Source organism: Diachasma alloeum, unplaced genomic scaffold (genome assembly GCF_001412515.2).
Source record: "Diachasma alloeum isolate Michigan unplaced genomic scaffold, Dall2.0 Dall_scaffold_00195, whole genome shotgun sequence".
Lineage (NCBI taxonomy): Eukaryota > Metazoa > Arthropoda > Insecta > Hymenoptera > Braconidae > Diachasma > Diachasma alloeum.
Window position 1 is genome coordinate 1854501 of NW_021680360.1, and position 18663 is coordinate 1873163.

At 41.5% G+C, this 18663-nt stretch overlaps 2 protein-coding genes across 2 annotated transcripts; both read right to left on the minus strand.

The window, feature by feature from the left end:
* Positions 1-98: 98 nt before the first annotated feature.
* LOC107048611 lies at positions 99-4748 on the minus strand. The gene is made up of 5 exons (XM_015271854.1): positions 4073-4748; positions 3717-3953; positions 2481-2875; positions 1320-1474; positions 99-405 (listed from the first exon to the last, which is right to left on the minus strand). The coding sequence occupies exons 1-5, from the start codon at positions 4746-4748 to the stop codon at positions 99-101; spliced, it is 1770 nt and encodes a 589-aa protein (XP_015127340.1).
* A 1764-nt stretch (positions 4749-6512) lies between these two features.
* On the minus strand, positions 6513-18645 carry LOC107048579. Its single transcript, XM_015271806.1, has 9 exons — positions 17476-18645; positions 17099-17387; positions 14208-14383; positions 14069-14131; positions 12020-12147; positions 11488-11715; positions 10841-10996; positions 9591-10036; positions 6513-8982 (listed from the first exon to the last, which is right to left on the minus strand). The coding sequence occupies exons 1-9, from the start codon at positions 18643-18645 to the stop codon at positions 8162-8164; spliced, it is 3477 nt and encodes a 1158-aa protein (XP_015127292.1). The 3' UTR covers positions 6513-8161.
* Positions 18646-18663: the final 18 nt, after the last annotated feature.

An 18663-nucleotide genomic window follows, 5' to 3' on the forward strand; every position in this document is an offset into this window, starting at 1 on the left:
TTTCATTACAAAAAGTCCATGTAAAAAAATATCGTAATTCGAATGACTAATTGAAATTTCTTTTGAGAATGACATTTTCATAGAAAATAGGTACTCGATCAGGCTGAGAAATTTGGTATCCATGAGTGGACTCGTCTGTGTCGGCTGAAAGTACATCTGGGGCCCAGAAGGGCGAGTAGTGCCAGCGCAGCGCCGAGTAACGATACACCGCATAGTGCACCAGCTGTGACATCATGCAGGGGAGTCCCCGGACGCGGTTGTTTAGATGCTAGAAGGAGTAATCCTAGGCAGCTTATGGCTGACAATCCAGCGAGCCCTAGACCTGTCCAGGTTCTTCGCAAACTTCTGCAGGCACCGGCTAGGGCACAACAGAGTCCACATCCAGCAGCGCTATCCAGATAGTATCTGAAGAGAACAATAATTCCACGAACTTTTAATTGGAACATTATTATTTGAAGTTTATGAAAACTAGAGCTTGAGCTTGAAGCTTTACGCACGAAAAAGAACTACAGAGAAACCTAGTTAATTCCCACTGAGAAAAATTACGATGGTAATTTTAACTGCAAGGCAATTGTCAAAGAAATTATATTTACAGTAACAATAAACTTTGTAGATTAAACGAGGATTGATCGTTCGATTTACTATGTCAAACAGTGTTGTCAACATTGTGATGTAATTTTCACTTTAGTTTAATAGTTGAATCTACAATGTTTATTGTTACCGTAACTATTATTTTTTTGACAATTCCCTTGTAGTTGGAATTACCACTGAAATTTCTCTCAGCGCGATAAAAATATTATTGGGTTTTTATTGAATTTTCATTGAAAATTCAATTTCATTGAGAATTCCGCAGTTTTACCGCAAGTTTTTTGTGTAGAAAATAGCCAATTGAAACTATTTTATAGAAAAAACCAATAGAATCTCATCTTTCTATAAAACTTTTTCTAATCAGAATTTTTTTATTGAACTTCTCGACATGATATCCCAAGTTTTTTCGACTCGTTTTTTCTTTTCTCTTCATAAAAACAATCGACAAAAAAATTAAGCGAAATTGAGCCGAAGGAATTCTGCGGAAAATATGTGAATTACATAAGTTATATAGAAAAATCGAATTCTATTGATTTTTTCTACAGAATATTTTCCTTTGAACGCGTCTGTCGAAATAAGAAACGCGCAGATAAGCTACGAAATTTTTCAATACAATTTTTCAATGCAATTAGAGATGAAGTAAAACTTCATCTGAAGTTTCAGCCAACCTGGAAGCTTTTCTTTGAAAAAAGATATAAGTTCATTAAAAATATTTATTTTTCTGCACTCACTTTCTTCCTTGTGACCATGATAAATATAAAGCCAATCCACAAGTCAAAATTCCAACTAGAATCAGGAGCAGAGGCGCACGCTTTCGTTCTTCTTTCTCAGTTCCACTTATCAGTGTTGTGTTAGCTTCGCTGATTGGTGGTGAAAGTGGGGGTACCTGATCAAAAAAATATTCCCACTTATCACAGACCTGTCAGTCATGTTGAGGGGAGGTTCGCCCTGAGAAAATAAACTTTGTCGTTGTTCGAGAAAAAAATTAGAATTATTATTTTTCGCGTGGTTTTTCTCAGGAATCTTATCGATCAAAATTGTCTCCGGCCGCTCAAAATTAGGGAATCAAACGTGGTTTGTTGATAGTTTTTCGAAGAATCCCCAAAAAATAGACCAAGGGAAATTTTTAAGTTGGGTAGGCTTTAGCATGTTTTGGGTGTGTGGCCTATTTTTTCTTGGTCTATTTTTTCCGCCTTCCCCGTAATCCCGCTTTGATCAACGCACTTTCTCCCTAAAATTCAGATAGGTGCATTTTTCTGCACGGTTTCCATTAACTTCCCATTTTTCTTGCGATAATTCAGTCATTCTAATTAATACTCATAAATATTTGCGACCATCTAATCGATCCATTGGAAATAACGACATTTGGGTTGATCAATAAACTCAAAAATGTATCTTCTCCCGCGATTTTTGTAATTGAGGAGCAAAAGTTTGCAGGGGTGAGTGGGGTAAAACGGCCCCTTTTTATTTTGTCAAAAATGTTAAAAGCTCATTCAATTTTAAACAAAATGAAATAGTTTTTTTCCATGGAAACTACACTTCTTCCCCTTTAGAATGAGCCTAGACTGACCTCAATTAATGAATTTGTTTCTGAGTTATGAGTATCACAAAAAAAATTGAAAAGTGCCGTTTTACCCCACTCTCCCTTAATCGAATTTAAAAAACAGTTTAAAAAAGTAAGTGCGCTTTGTTCAAGTTGATTTTTTAATAAAAAAAATACCATCTCCCATTTTAGCGGTCTGTGGCGAATGTGACCTACGAAAACGCAGTCCTGAGGAAAAATCACGCGTATTTCAACAGTATTTCAAAATTTTTTCCTCGAAAAACGAAAAATTTTCTTTCGCAGGGTGAATCTTCTCTTGAGACCGTGTAAAAAAATATGGAAGACTCACGACAGCTGTTCTCGCGATGAATGCACTTTCCACATTCGTATAACCACCTCTTTTAGATGTCTGCGATAGCACCTGGTACTTCGGTGATCCGATGACCATGGGTATTGACTCCGAAGTGGACTCGACGAATGCATACCGCGGTGGAGGTTCACCGAACCGTGAGGATAATTCTATCGGTGATGTCGCTAATGATCCGTTGCCCTCGCGACGCGATCCATAGCGAGTCCTGCCGTAATTTCCTAATTCCTGCTGCTCATTCAAAGGAAGACATCTGCGTGCCGAAGGGGTGTCTTTATTGGGCGTCGACGTTTGAGGGGTTCTATTAGGTGAGAATGCACGTTGCGGCGTGCCGACAGGGGTTCCTCGACGGCTTGAGCCTGGAACTACTCCGCGACCTGCTTGACAGGAAGTTTAATAGATAAAATGACAGCTGTTAAAACAAAGTATCAGCTAACGATGAAATTTGTTCGATTGTATTGTTGTGAGAAGGCATGAGTTCTCCATGTTCATTTTTTTGTCAACATCTCGTTAATGAAGTGGGAGGAGGTGACAGGGATCCGTCAGAGACCCTTTTTTGTGACCCTTTGAATTTTCTATGAATAAGGAGAAGTCTTGAATGTTTTAGACTTCTCAGATATTTTACTATGAAGGTATTTTTGAAATAATGAAGCAGTTATTTTCAGACTTCAAGGGAACTATTGATCATGGAAAATTTAAAAAAAACCGCCAGAAAGCTATTTTTTTTAAGCGTTCACGAATTTTCTCTTTGATTTTCGATCATTTCTATGTAGTAGGGGACGATACGGCAAAACGGACCGGCGGGCAAAACGGACCGCAGGACAAAACGGACCACTGACAGAAAATTGATAATTTTTTCAATTTTTGATAGTTTTTGGTTTCGAGTGGAAGTAAAAACAAAAAGGCAAAGTCATTTGCGGTTTGAGGTGATTAGCAAATCTCATTAAATTGCGGTTCAACGACACTTGTTGTCTATAAAACCCCTGTGACGGTTATGATCCTGAAATTCACTTTTAATTCAACAAATTCAGTGTTCCTGAATTGAAGGAATGAAAAAAAAACAAAAATTACCAATTTTCTGTCAGTGGTCCGTTTTGCCCCCCCCCCCCTCCACCCTACTGAATAAAATTACTAGAGCAAAATAATCTAGAAAGATTATCCACTGCCCATCGCGTTCGAAACCCCTCCAATTCCTTCAAGATAAAATCTGTAATGCACCTGCAGGTGAGGTCGCAGCGCTCATAGGTGGAGTGAACCTGGGAGTTCCCCTCCCGGGGGAGAGGTTCCTCTCCTCCGATCGCGACCTCTTCCTCGGTGTCGCCAACATGGCATGCAACCTCTGCGTCGCCAAATTATTCTTCGACGTATTCTCCCGTAATTCCTGTTGTTCCCGCGCATTGCGTTCCGGTAACAAGGGCGGCTCTTCATCGTGCATGGGTACCCTTCCATAACGCCCTAAAATGCGAAACATCACCCCAACTTTGATAATCGAAAACCAAGCGTACAGAGTAATTACACGGTGCTTTGTAACAAAGTAAATGGTAAACGGGAGGAAGTCGAGAGGAATAACATACCACGAGGGGAGGACTGACCAATGCCGAGCAGAGGGGACGAGTCGCAGTCGACGTTGGCCTCGTCCGCGGGCACCAGTCCATAACGCACGACTTCATTTCCGTTCTGACGAGTCCGGCGGATCCTGTGGACTGTCTCATTATCATCGATACTCGGTGTCCTGCGATAGTGGTGGCCGTGATAGCTGGCCTGCCGGGTGAACTGTTGGTCCTGACGCTGCGAGAGCATCTCAAAACGCGTCAGGGAGGCTCGTCTCTGCAGGCGGGGCTGAGGCTGCGGGGGTGGTTCGTCATCGTCGATGTATTCATACCGCGACTTTGTGTTTCTGTCGTAGATAACGCGACGCTCCTGCGCCTCGACGTTTCGCACTGTCTCGTCGAGATAACAGCATCGGTCCGTTGTCCTCCCGTATCTGTCGACTTCAATGGCGTCGGGATCGGCACGACTCAGGAGGACCTCATTTGTGTGGCCATATCTTCCCGGATAGTTTGTATTTTTAATTGGAATGGGGACTGATGGCGGCACGGAGGGCGGGGGCGGCGGAGGGAGATCGTCGGCTTGGAAGGCCGGAGGGGGTGGCAACTCGTCGTCGTCGTGATCTTGGACGAACTCGGATTGACGACAGAATGAGGGGTTCGTGTAACAGTGCACGGCGGATGGCGAAGTTGCTTGAGCCATTCTTTGTTAATGCTAAATTTAGGGGAAGTTGTAACTGATTTGGTCCAATTATGATCGATTCAATCAATGACACATCACTTTTTTATGACAATCACTAGTGCACTGCTGGAGAAGGATACCCTCCTCCAGGTCTCCAACGCGAGGATAACAGACTGCACTTGTGGTCTGATGATCCGAGTCGATGAATCACGGAAAACTTTGCTGCACATTTTCTGGGGAAACTTCAATTCGGGGGAAATTTAAAGTCATTGATGATGAGTTTGGAACGGAGAGATTTTCGGGGAACTTCGATGTGGTAATTCCAATGGACAATTGGGGCGATGTGTGCACCGTTGGAATGTTCGAACCGCACTGAAAAGAAAACGACCAGTAACAGGACAGAGGAATGGAGGCAGCTGCATGCGTGAGTCGAGAAATGACGGTTTCCGTGTGGCTCAGAGGGGTTGCTTGTCACGGGGTACGAGTGTTATACGGGCCCGGTGTCCTTCCCCTTCTCCCCCACTGATCCCCCCTCAGCGCTGATGGTGAGTTACGCCCAGGCCCACTTTTCAATATCTATAACGGACTCTTGCTAGCGTACTTTGGGTCGCTTTATTCATTTTGAGTCAGCTACTTCGTCGTTTAGTTGGGGACCAAATGAGACGAGATTAGTGATCCAAATGCGTCACATGAGCCGGCGTATGACTGTCACGTAACGGGGGGTTTCTGATGGCTGTCAACCCTCCTCCCCCGTCTGTGATCGTCGCAATTTTTCAAGGGAAAATGACAGTCATTTTTCATTTTACACTGCTGAAAATTTTACTCTGAATTTTCCGTGTCAATTTCCGAATATTTTTATGATGTTTAATTTTCACTGAAATTTCAGGAAATGTTGTCATTGAAAAATTACATATTCCAGTGATTTTTTGGTTGAATGCGTTGAAAATCTATCAAACACTTGATTTTTCATATTGTAATACGAAGTTTTATTATTCTTAGTATCACTAAATTAAGTTAGACTATTTTATTTTATTTTCTTTCCATTTCCGTCTTTACAATTAGATTAATTTATTATTTTCAAATGAAGAAATATTTGTGATAAATGATAAGGAGAGTATTGATATTTTTTGTTGGGATGATGATCGATTCGCAATAAAATAAAAATTTCGATTTTTCAATGTCTCCGGAAAGTTTAAACATTAATATATTTTTTCAAATAATGAAAGAGTACCCATCAATTCAATTTCTATCGTCACATTTTGATAGTAAACATTAAAAAATAGCAAAGAATAAAAATCGGAGATGAAAAATTTTATCGGAGTAATATAATGTAATAATATAATTCGAAAAGTTACTATGTAGTTCGAAAAATATTGTTTTCCTTTGTACCATCACTTGTAGTCGGAAAATTTGTGCGTCACACGACCGTCACTCTTTGTTCCCATGACGCGGGGAGTCGTCGGGGCATTGCTAATACAGCGCAGATCGGATGATCTCTCATTTGAATCAGAAACGAAACTATGGGACAACACAGTTGCATCACGCAAGTTGGAACTTTCGTCAAGCCGAGTGTATGCATGTTTTTCCACGCAGCTGTTGCGACCGTTGGAGAGTTTCGGGGCGCGTGCGTGGCGCACGGCCGTCTGACCCCACAGCTGCCGATAACACAAGCTACCATGTACCTTTAACCGAAATGCGTATAGACGGGGCAAATACCGCGTGAGGGATCATCAAATTGATTGTGTTTGAATAGAAGGACAAAACAGATCAATGAATAGACATGCGTTACAAAAGAAATTCACTTTATTTTTTTAATTACAACTACACTGATCGTAGGTATACTTTCCAATCGAAAGCCTACGTGAAGGTACACTTTAGCTTAATAATGATAGTATTCAACGTTAAACTATTGCAAGATTCCGAACACATGTATCGAAATTCTCGATTTTTCATTTTAATGATTTCTTTTCTTAATTCTCTTTTTACGGGTTTTATATTTTCTATTAATTCATCAGTCAATTTGTTTACAAAATATCAGTGTCAACGGTCTCTTCTGTAAAATTACGAATTTGTGTACTTTAATACGCATTGTCAGATTGTGTAGAATTTCTTTGTGCGACAATCACCATGTACAGAAGAATAGGGGTACATAAATTGAATGATTTATAATCGATTAAATGTTACTTTGTGCCGTATTGGTATTGTCCTTGGTCCATCGGCGGGCATTGCTCGCTTTTGTGACGCATTTTAATTAACAAATACTCTCGCGTTCATTAACTACATTTTTTTTCATTCTAAGTGCAATACTACAATGGCAATGAATAGGACGGGGCTATTCAAACATGACGTCACGGGTTTTTTTACTTTTGAGATCCCCTCCCCCCTGTTATGTTGATTTTTTTGGTTCTTTTACCAAATTAAATTTAAACATGATGAGTATTTTGAAAAAAGAAAAATCTGGTTTTGAATAGAAAATGACATCGGTCCCGTAATTTGGGAGATATGGAACAAAGCAGGTTTTCACGAAAGTTGAATATCTCCTGAATTACTTATCTGATTTCGCAAATCCGAAATTTCAGCCTGTAATATCACGAGAGCTACTATCGTACCAAATTTCATCTTCCTATCTCAATTTTGTAGAGAGTTATTGTTTATACAATTATTACCAAGTTGTCCCTGGTTGAGTGAAGATATTAGAACTTGATTTGATGAATATAATGATAAGAAATATTTTGACGTTAAGAAAATTCAATTCAGTCGCGTAGTTTTCGAGATATTGAGAAAGAAAGATTTTCGAGGAATTGCTATATCTCAAAAACAGCATGACCGATTGAGCTAAAATTTCGCCCAGATGTGCTCCCAACCCATGCGAGTTATTCCACAAAACTTCATATTTTTAGCTCGAACTTTAATCTCCTTTTCGGGAAGGTTTGTAAACAAATCTTACACACACATTTTCTAAAAACATCATCTTCACCTTTGATGACATTCTTCATCATTTCCAAGTGAAATTAGAAGATCGTCAAAATGTACGATTACAAAGCTTCCATTCAAGCAAAAACACAGCAATAAGAAAAGAAGAGTCAAGGATTAGCTGAACAATTGAATCTTTCCGCGATCCTCTTCGAACATTTTGCAATCCACCAAATTGTAGCCACCACAGCATGTTGAAATTCCCCTCTATGAATCTTTGGGATAGTTTGAGGAATTGGTGAAACCTGTTTGCTTTACATGAGAAAAAGACACGAGGAAAAAAGGCATCTGTCATTTCTTCGATTGAGAAATCGTAAAAAAATAGTGACGTAGTATTTGAATGTCCCCAGAAGAGATTCTCCTTGTCGTCGTGAGCTTTATAAACAGCCTTATATTTTTCAATCCTTCCTTATTCATCCTTTCACCTAATATCTCTGTATCAGAGAAGTCAACAAAACAGTTTAAACATTTATCGGACAAACCCCATCGTCCGAGTTTAATTTTTGCTCCACACTCTGCCAGTCAGCGTCGAGATCAGTGACACTGTTTGAGCAGCATTGATGCTCTCTCCTCCCTAGTTTCTCGTGGGACAAGTCCTCTTCAGATTGTCTCTGGTTATCGTCATCCCTCTGAGATCTGTAATCTCGGATCGAGGGTTCTGGTTCGGGTTCGTCTCGGTAGAAGCCGTAACCAGCTGGAGCTTCTCTGAACTCTTCCTCCGGGTTTGTGGAGTAGTAGCCGTACCTGGCGCCCTGCTGTATCACTTCGTATTGAGCGTCGGGTGCTAGAAACGCTCCGGACGATCCCAGAGACTCTTCCCCATTGGTGTAGTTCCTCTCGTTGTTGGCGTCGAGCAGCTCCTGGTGAGGGGACGCTTGACCCGGAGGGAGGGGAAGAGGCAGACGATTTCGCTTCGATAATCTGTGCTTGCTCATCCTCGAAGCCATGTAATCCTTCTGCTGGAGCTCCTCCTGGTGCTCCATTCGCGACGTCAACTCCTTCTCCACTGCCATCTCGTATAAACTACTTTCTGGCCCACAGCAGGACGACACGTCCCCGAAGTAGAGCTCACTCTCTGATTGCTTTGTCGTTGACAACTGGTGGTTCTGCTCCTGCTGGAAGGCGTCGTTCTCCACGCCTTTTAGCGCTCGTCTTGAGCGACGAGTCTTCATCGTACTCTCGTGAACAGCTGTGCATTCTAGCTCTGGGTTTGCTAGCTCCTCGGTGTTCTCATAATTGTCGGAGGGGGCGCAGTGCTGTGGAGTCCTTTGTATGTGATGATCTGAAAGGGCATAAAGAAATTTCAGAGTTTGTGTTTATTTTGGTGTTGGAAGATCATTCGAAAATGAAACGGGCATTCGAAATGAATTTATCTTATTGTGAGGTGGGCTTTTCTTTGAGAATATACTTAAATCGGAGGGGAGTAGACGTGGTTTGGGGAAGAATTGATATTGAATTCTTGAATTTAGAATTGGACTATCATTTCACGTGATGACGAACATCTTTGTTTTAGGAAATGATTTGGCGGGAAAACTTGCTAGCTTTTCCGCCGTCATTCTTTCATGTGAATTGATGAGATTTTTTCTATAGAAAATTTTTCGGCATAAAATTTTTGAGGAGACAAACTTCCAATATCAAAGTTACCCAAAAGACGGGTTTCTCGATATTCTCGAGAAGATAGACAAATGAATCAGGGTTCGAAGGGGGATACGCAACAAATTGTTACAGCAAATCCACATCTTTTTCCCATCAAAGGTGTATAATAGATTTTCAAAAACATTACGATAGAAAACGAATAAAATCTAGCCTTTTTCGTCTTCAGTTGATTTCATAACGACAAAATTTGGGCTTTGCAACTGTTCCCTAAATTGAAAGAAGTCATCGACAAACCTTCACTAGTTTCAAAATTCTCCACAGTCCTCTTAACACTAGCCAATCTCGATGGTGTAACAGCAACAGCAGCAGCTGTCGTGGAGGAGCCCGACGAAGAACCCCCAGAGGATGAGCACTTGAGCTCAACAATCTGTGGTCTCCTCGCTGGACTGTTGGGATCACTGTACGGAGGTGGAGGTCCCCAAAGTGGAACAGGCGCTTCCAAAACACTGTAGGACGCTGTACTAGGCGTATAGGAGTTATTTTGAGGATTGAGGACGGAGTAGGGGCCAGCTGATTGACGTGAATCGATGAAACCATAGGGTGCTGATATTGCAGTTGTGCCCTCGCGGGATGGGTCACTTAATTCATTCGCGTGTCTTATAGACTGTGCATGAAAGCCATAGTTTGAGTCAGGACTCGGTGCTGGACCCCGTGAACGTGACCAAGGCAGGCGCCATCTTCTATCAGGAAGATAGAAAGAAAAGTTAGTGGAGTGGTGATTATGGGGATAGAGTTTCTTGCTGTTAAGTAGTATCACTGGGAAAAGGAGAAATGAACTGCAAGTTACGTGGGATAAGTTAATTTACCGTGATGAAAGGTTAATGTTTATTTATTGTTCATTTTATTTTATAAAATAATCAATTTAGGGAGCTAATAGAAGAGCGGGAATTGAAAGGTTGTGTCATATCGCGTCATTTGTAAGTTCAGATGATTCTGTCACGAATTAGTTTCTCATTTAATTGGATTTTTATCCATTTATTTCCTTTTCTTGACCCCTTTTCTCCTCTTTTTTCCAATTATCATTGATATCTCTTGAAGTCAAGAATATATTATTCTGTAGATATTTTTTTCTTACAAAAAAACGTTCCATTCTTCTCCATCCGAGGATAAAAATCAGCAATTACGAGAGAAAACACTTCAAAATCCCCCACGGAAACAAGGGATCCGTTCCCTCTCAAATCATCCACTCTATCGATTTCAACTCTCCGCTCATAAATTCGTTAAGGATTGAAAAAAGAAAAGTTTGTAGCCGGATACTTTCAACTGTTCAACTGAAACCGAGGTAAAAAAGTTGAATTTGTTTTTCCCGACAGAGTATCCATCGAAATTCGATCAGCGCAACGAGCACAATATCCAATCTCCCGGCCATCACCAAATTCTCAGATAAACCGATGAGAAAGTTCGTTAATAGTCCAGAAATATAAATAGAGAATATGGGAGAATATATGAACATCGTGCATGAGAAGTTAGTAGAGTAGGATTACCTAGACGGGGCCAAATCAGGATTTGGAGTGTACAAATTCCCGGGGGTTTGTGCCCACCAGGGATTAACACCACCGCAATCGTTGCAGCATCCACAGGAGCCTGCAGTTGCTCCACCCACAGGTGCTCCACCCCCCTGGCCGTACAGTGATCTACATCTGGAAATCATGATCGTTAATAACGCGAGTAAAAAACTGCTACATTGAATGAGTATTAGTTCAGGAATTATAATGTTGGAACATGAACTTTATAGGGCCGCTCCGTGATTAAAGGCAACGGAACGAATAAGGACGTAATATGTGAAAAGTTCCTGGTACCAGGTGACAAGGTTGTGAAATATTATTCAAATTAGTCTAACAAATTTAATTTAAATCTTAATTCAAGTTGAAATTATCAAAGTTCATGTAGATGGGTATCATTGTGAACGATCTGGTTAGCTTTGCCTTAATTTCAACCTCTATGAGACATATAAGTACGTTGATATCCTCATATAGATGTACGCACTCGCCTCCGCCTCCCGCCACAAAGCAATAAATTTCATAATTTCTGATGTAGAGGTACGTAATCCTGATACGTACAGGAATTATTGTTAATAACACGCGAAAAAACAGTTATATTAAATGGGCCTAATTAAAAAAATCCTCAGTACCTCAGTTCCAGCTGCTCCCAATACATTTTTTTTTTCTCATGGCTGAGCAACTGGTACACCAACATACAGGAGAATATGCAGGCTAGGATACCAGCGACAGACACACCAAATAGAGCTCTCAGGCAGGCGTAAAGGGCACCATGCACCGCTTCACAGTGTGGTGTACCCTCGAAGAGTACCCCAGTGTCTCCACTTCTACCTTGTGATGTCCCATAACAAGTGCAGGATCTGCGAGACGGAATGAATACCGTAAATTATAATTAATGCATCACCTATAAACTTGAGTGCCTCATTTAGACGTGGCTAAGCCCCACCCATCCTACTCTCCTCGTTATCTCAGGCGTGAAATCACTGGCTAACCCCATGTCTCAATATCCTCAAGGTAATCAGCATGACAATCTAAGTGGAAAAAGGGTTTTTTGTGGCCACTATTTTTTACACCTTTCTCATTGTCAATGCCACTGCCGAGGGAGAGGGCACCCTTGTTCACGGTTTATTGAAGATTATATTTTTAATGTCTAACAATAGTTACCTCGCTCTTGCTGTATAAACGCACTCGCGGAGGCTCTGTAACTTTGACATGTGGATTACTGTTGTCGTTACTGTGACGAGAACGCACACAAGTGCGCAAACAACGCCAACGGAGCCGCAGACCTTCATCTGAAAGTTGTAAATTGGACAACTGCATTTTCTTTGGTAAATGAGGATAGTTATCGTTGGTAAAAAGTTAGCAATTTGCTTCCGAGTGGATTCTCTTTTTCTACATTCTTATTTTATTATTCTTTTCTCTACATTTTCATGTCATAGTACTATCATAGATTGTAGTGTCATCAAAATTTTGCGTATTATTTGGTTTTGTCAAATAATTCAACATTCAGACCTTCTCAAGACTCGAATTCGTTTTCAGCTCGAGTTTAATCAAGGTTCAACCAAGGTTTAATCAGTGTATCGCCGGAATTTAGTCGGGGTTTATTCAGGATTTATCGAGAGTTTAACTCAAGTTCCGTCAGAAGTTAGTTGGGACCATGAATTTATATGAATAAAACTTCAACATAATAGACTGGTACCTGAGTTTAATAGCGATAGAAATTTTTTTTATACAAAAAGCTCATGCACGGAGAGAAATATTCAATAAAAATTACGTATCTTTTCCGTAATTCCGGAGCGAAATGTGGTTGTAGGAAATTTTACGGAACTGTCACGGAATTTTTCCGGAGCGTTCCGTAATTTTTATCTGAATCTCTTGTGAAAAATTACGATACCGTCACTTAAATTTTCTGAGTCGGTTCCCTAATCGGTGAGTGAAATGAGAGTTCCGTAATTTTTACTGAACATTTCTCTCCGTGTGACGGTATTGTGTAACTTGATAAGCAATGATGCTTAATTAAGAGGGCATTAAAATATACTTTCTAAGCCCTGGTTTAATGGCTGTTCCTGATAATTCTTTTTGTGATATCTGCCTCAAAAGTGCACCTTTCGAAACGGTTTAGTGTGCGTAAAGCGGTTGTTTTCCGCACGGCGTGCGTAAAGTTTACGAGCATGCACAAAAACAACCACATTACCTCCACTACCGTTCCGGACAGTGAACTCGACAGGTCCTATCCTATTCTAGAAAGAACATACGCCGTAACCTGTAGCGTAACGCTCATTCCTCGAATTTCATTGGTCGAACGCTCAGATCCGCCCGCACGTGTTCGACTTCGGTCGGCTTTCGGTTTTCGTGTCACGATTTGTCTTTAACACGCGCGCTCAAACGCGCAATCGTTCTCGTACCACAAAAATAGGATGTGTCACACGTGCGTGTGAAAAAGTGGAACTTTACGCACTAGTAACACAATAGTATATTTCGTAACGAGTGCTAAAAAACATTTTTTCACGAGTTACGAACAATATTTTTCATCACAATGTGGCGGAAATTGGACTTTTAGGCACGCGGAACGTGCCGAAAAGTTCACTTTTCGTCACAGCGTGATGAAAATACTATTCAGTAATCATGAAAAACCCAATGTTCTCTTTCAAATCGCATAAACAATGCGCCGTAACTCAACAATGAATTGTGCAACCCTCGTATCCTGATAGAATCAAAAGCGTATTGCCATCAATTTTTTGAGTTGCAACTAATTTCATTTTGATGACAATTTCTTGAACAATATTTGAAAAATCGATTTTTGGAAAATTATAAATTCTTTCAAATCCGTATGAAAAATTGAACTTTAATTGTTATGCATGAATAGAGTAATAAAAGTCTATGTCTATGAAAAAATTCATGAAATTCGATTGATCCATTTTAATAAAATTTCGAAAAAAAATGAAGAAAAAACCATATATACATGCAGATCAGATTTTCCATTTAAAATCGCACATCCGCACTTTTTAGACCACATTCAGTTGCTTCAAAATAAAAAATTGTAAATTTAAATGTAAGCGATTACAACGCATCCATCCGGAAGCAAAAATTATTGATTTCGAATAATTCTTTAGCGTATGAGCTATTTCACGAGACGACGGACAGAATGATTCAGCAGATAATTTGTGACAAATTTATCGCACGCTATAAAGGGGTAAACGTATGAATTCTTACCAGAAGACCGTATCTGTGTTTCCGCCTGGCTAGGAGCATCGTGAAGAATCCCATAAGTATCAACTGAAATTAAAGAGCCATTTGTAAATCTTGATATATAAACCCAGACCGGGATTCTCAAATTCATTGTCGAACTCACCATTGTGCCAGGAATGTAGGAAGGTACAGTCTCGAAATGCATAAGACTGGCAGTGTGGGCGGACAAAACAGCGTGAACAGCCAGAAAGAGGCTTCCAACGGCGGCACTGAGGGCCCCGCAGAGACAGCACAGAACTACATATTTTTTACAGCAGCCTCCGTCGCCATTATCAGTGCCTATAAACCCAAAGGTTCGGGGGGAAAACGATTAGGACATTGGGCCACAGTAACATAAACATTGTCCGTCACATCCCGAAGTGTAGAGAATTGTAAAGGTTGGCGGCAAAAACATTGTGACCTGGTCAAAGGCGCAAAATCAGGGGACCGAGACAGATTGCATCGGCATTTCACCCACGGATTGCCCCTGAACCCTCAAAGAACTACCTGCCATGCTTTTTCCTTTACTGTTAAAGATTTATTCTACCTGATCCATTCACTCATTCGTGCCTCACAATAAAAAAAAAAAAGAAATAGCTTCTTTCCTCAATTTTGGAGGCGAACCTTTCCCACGTGTATTTGGAACAAAAATAATGGCTCTGGAGTTTTCAAAGACATCATAGAAATGGTACAAAGTCATGGGAAAATGAACGGACATACCGCATGGATGCCGATAGTGATTCCTCGAGAAATGTGCATGATTTCCATTTCTTGGATAATGTGAATGCGAATGTGGTGATACGGCGAATGGATATCCAACAACACCATCCATTGGTGCATCTGGCCCAAGACGACAGCGTACTATTTGCAGTACAGGATAACTGTCCATTTATTTTCTATTGTCGGATGATGATGATGATGATGATTCAGCTTCGGCTACTGAACTTACGTTCCCCGTATCAACTTGGTTGAACGATGAAAAGTACATCCTTGAGACTGGCTGTATTTACAATGTGCCATACTTCCACTTCACTCACACGTATGATTACATTTGAGAATGTTAGAGTCACTTGCACGTGTCCAACGAAGAATGAAATTCACCAAATTTGGCACTTGTTTGATTGATAGTAGTTGATTCATATGATTGTCGATTGAGTCACTCGGGGATGATCGATTTTGAGGCATCACGGGATCATGATAGTGCTTCAATGGAGGATTTTATTTTGCTCGTGGAGGGAACATCAGGCACCTCCGTCTTCACCATGGAGTATGGTTCATCTTTATCGGGGTTTTGCGCGCGCCCAGACTCATCGAGACTGGTCGATATGCATGGGGGAGTGAAGGCGATGGGAGCGACCCCGTGCGTTACTACGAGATGAGGGGAAAACTTGTTGTTATGAGGGGATGATTTTTCGAGGGGGCAATATCGCGGGGAGTATCGCGGATGGATACGGCAGATTGCTTGGGTAACAACGACAACCGATGGTATCGCATGAAGAGAAAATTAGAGAGTAATGTCACGTACACGGAGAAATAGTTGGAGAAAAATTATAGAACGAGTCAGGTAATCGTGGAGCGCACTGGGTTTTTCGTTCGAGATGAATAGGGAATTTTTTTTCGTTCGAACCGGGAACTCCATAAAAAATTATCCCAGTTAACGTGAATGATTGCTCGACATTGCGGATAATTTTTCTGTAATGGAGAATGATTTTTTACCGAACGCATTCGGTAAAATTTCACTTCTACATTGTTGACAAATTTAGGGGAATTTTGCGGAAGTAGAGGTTGAATTCCATTTAGTGGGAAAAAAATCAATGGAATTTCAAGTTTCTCGGAAAATTCAAGTAAAATCCCATTTTTTTAAGCGATAGGAAAACGGAAATTCCATAATTTACATGAATTTCAGAGAAAAAATGAAAATTCACTACCAAATTCCTTTGAATTTTCAGGGAATTCCTGTAAAATTCTTGGAATTCCAGAAATCGTTGAAGGAACTCAAAATTTCTCTGAATTTTTCTGGTTTTATTAATTTTCCCGGAATAATTAATCTGAAATTTACAGTTCGCATAGAATTTTCCACGAAACTATGAATTTTCAATGACAAAATTCCTTGAAATTTCAGTGGAAATATTACTTGAAAATTTTTTAACAGTGCACCAGTTCCTATCACCTTTGGATAGGCGCAAAAAACCCTATACCGGAAATTTTACTGAACAGGAGGATAATTTCTCCATCCACCGACGTGTCTTTTTTACCAAACAAATCATAAAATTTCCTCCACAAGAGCTTTTTTCATTGAATTACATTTCGCTCCACAATTACCTTTTCCCCATTTTCTCCAACGTTTCTCACCGCATAACAATCCCAAAAGATTTAATATCCGGAATTTTCCGAATGTCTATGGGAAATGCGTGTATGGGGATGGGAATTGAGTTTTACGACGCTATAAATTTCTCCGGAAGAAAGCCCTGCAGGACGTGTCCATACAATTTTTCTTGACACATGCGGGTTTTCAAAAAGATCGTTGATAGCTAAAAATTCATGGGCCCTCAGCGTTTTCATAATAACTGACATATCCAGTATACTATTCACCTCCCCAAGTGAGGGGTTGCGTGAAGTGTGGAGTCAAGCACTTGATCTTTGTCTTACAACATCGAGCCCCATTGACGCGCAGTGACTGGATCCATCTATTAATCCAGTTACACCAGCGCAGGGTGACAAATTCGCAGTGGAACAAAGGGTAGGGATTAAACTAGGGAGCGCAAAGTGCAAGGGGGAGTGAGAGAGTTCAAGAAGGGGCGATATCGTCAACAAGCTACGGGCGAACGAGCCCCACGATGTGAGTATACACCAACGCGATGAGAATGCTGAATCGAATATGGGAAATTGGATTTCTGGATAGCGAAGTGAGGGAGGGACAGAATAAGAGAAGCCAAACACATTCCGTTAATGAAGAAATTGACGTGGCTACTGTTCCCCGAAAACCAGAGCTATCGAAATACTGATGAAACTCACGATTATCATAAGCGGATGTGTCGTATATTCTGTTGGTTCTGGGTGGTGGTCTCGGTGGTAGTGCAGGAGGCTGATGAATTCTCGATACAACAACCGCCATATTATCAGCATTGTCATCGCCCTCGGAACCCCTCTTATCCTGACCGAACTGCTCATGCTCGTGATACAAATTGTGATGATGATGCATCTGATGATTCTGCTGTTGCATCTGCTCCTGACTGTGCTGTGTTTGCTGCTGCATATGATCAATGTGACACTGACACTTATTCTTACCGGTTGAACCAGTCATCTGTGAATTTATAATGAGATTAATTACCGAATTAAACAGGGTCAATGTGATCCACTTGTTATGCTCAACAGCTCCCTCAATTACTCACTTGGTAGGCTTCAAGGCCAATTAGAAGTGGGCTCTTAGTTTCTGCTGGATGAGCAATTTCCACGCGCTGAGGATGATCCAGAGCGTAGGGTTGTATCACATGTGTATGCCGTGCATGATTACGATGTCTGTCTGTCACGCAATGCTCGATAGTTCCGTGATTTCTAATGCTCGGTGACGAAGTCGAGGATTCACACGATATCCCTGAGCTCATGCGATGATGATCATTGGTTATCGTTGAAATTTGCATCTGTCCATGATGACTCGGTTGCACTTGATTGCCAGTTGTTGGGCCGATTGTATTGATGTCTTCGCAGCTTGAAAATCTGTCGCGATGATGAGACAGGGCGGAGGAAGAGCCGTCGTCCTCCTTGACACCGGAGTCACAGACCGGTGAGCATGAGGGAGGCTGACCAATCTCGTGATAACGATGACAATGATTCGCCTGACGATGCCTTCCCGATGGCGAGGGCTGGTGGATCTGCGGAGCTACTGTCGATTGATAATGACTCTCCTTGCACTGATTCGCCAGCCTGTGACGGTGGGACGAGTGCTGACGATGTCGCGAGTGCCTCGGTGACGTGAAAACTTCAGCAGCGTCTGACGATGACGTCGGACTTGCCGATCTCTCCTCGATCATGTGTTTACGATATCTCTCCTCCATCGCGCACTGACGACGACTGCTCCTGTTGTTCGGCTCGCTACCCACCTCCGCTTCATTCATCAGATGCTGCAGGTAGGTGGCATCAGCAGGTAGCAAATTTCGACAATGGCCATTGTTAGGGTGGCTCTGTGGATACTGCACCCGATTTTTCTGCGAATCCGTTGAATCGACACGGTTACTGGGTGGAACTGAATCGGGCAAATCGGTGAGGATCATTCGACCGGGACTGTAGGTCGATTCACCGGGGAATATTTGATTTTGATTTGGCCGCGATCTACTGTGCCTCATCGAGCCGAACATCGGATCCAGCGGTGACTCCACGGGACTCCGGTGTGACAGCGATGATTCAGCCTGCATCACTTGATGATTTGATGTCTTCCTATTACGGCACGGTGTATCCTCATCATCATGATCATGCGTATCCATCTGCTTGGTCGAGCACCTCGGATTCCTCGGCTGAACGGTATCCCCATTGCTGCAACCCGGTGATGGGTCTCGCTGCGACATTATCGGGGGGGGGGGGGG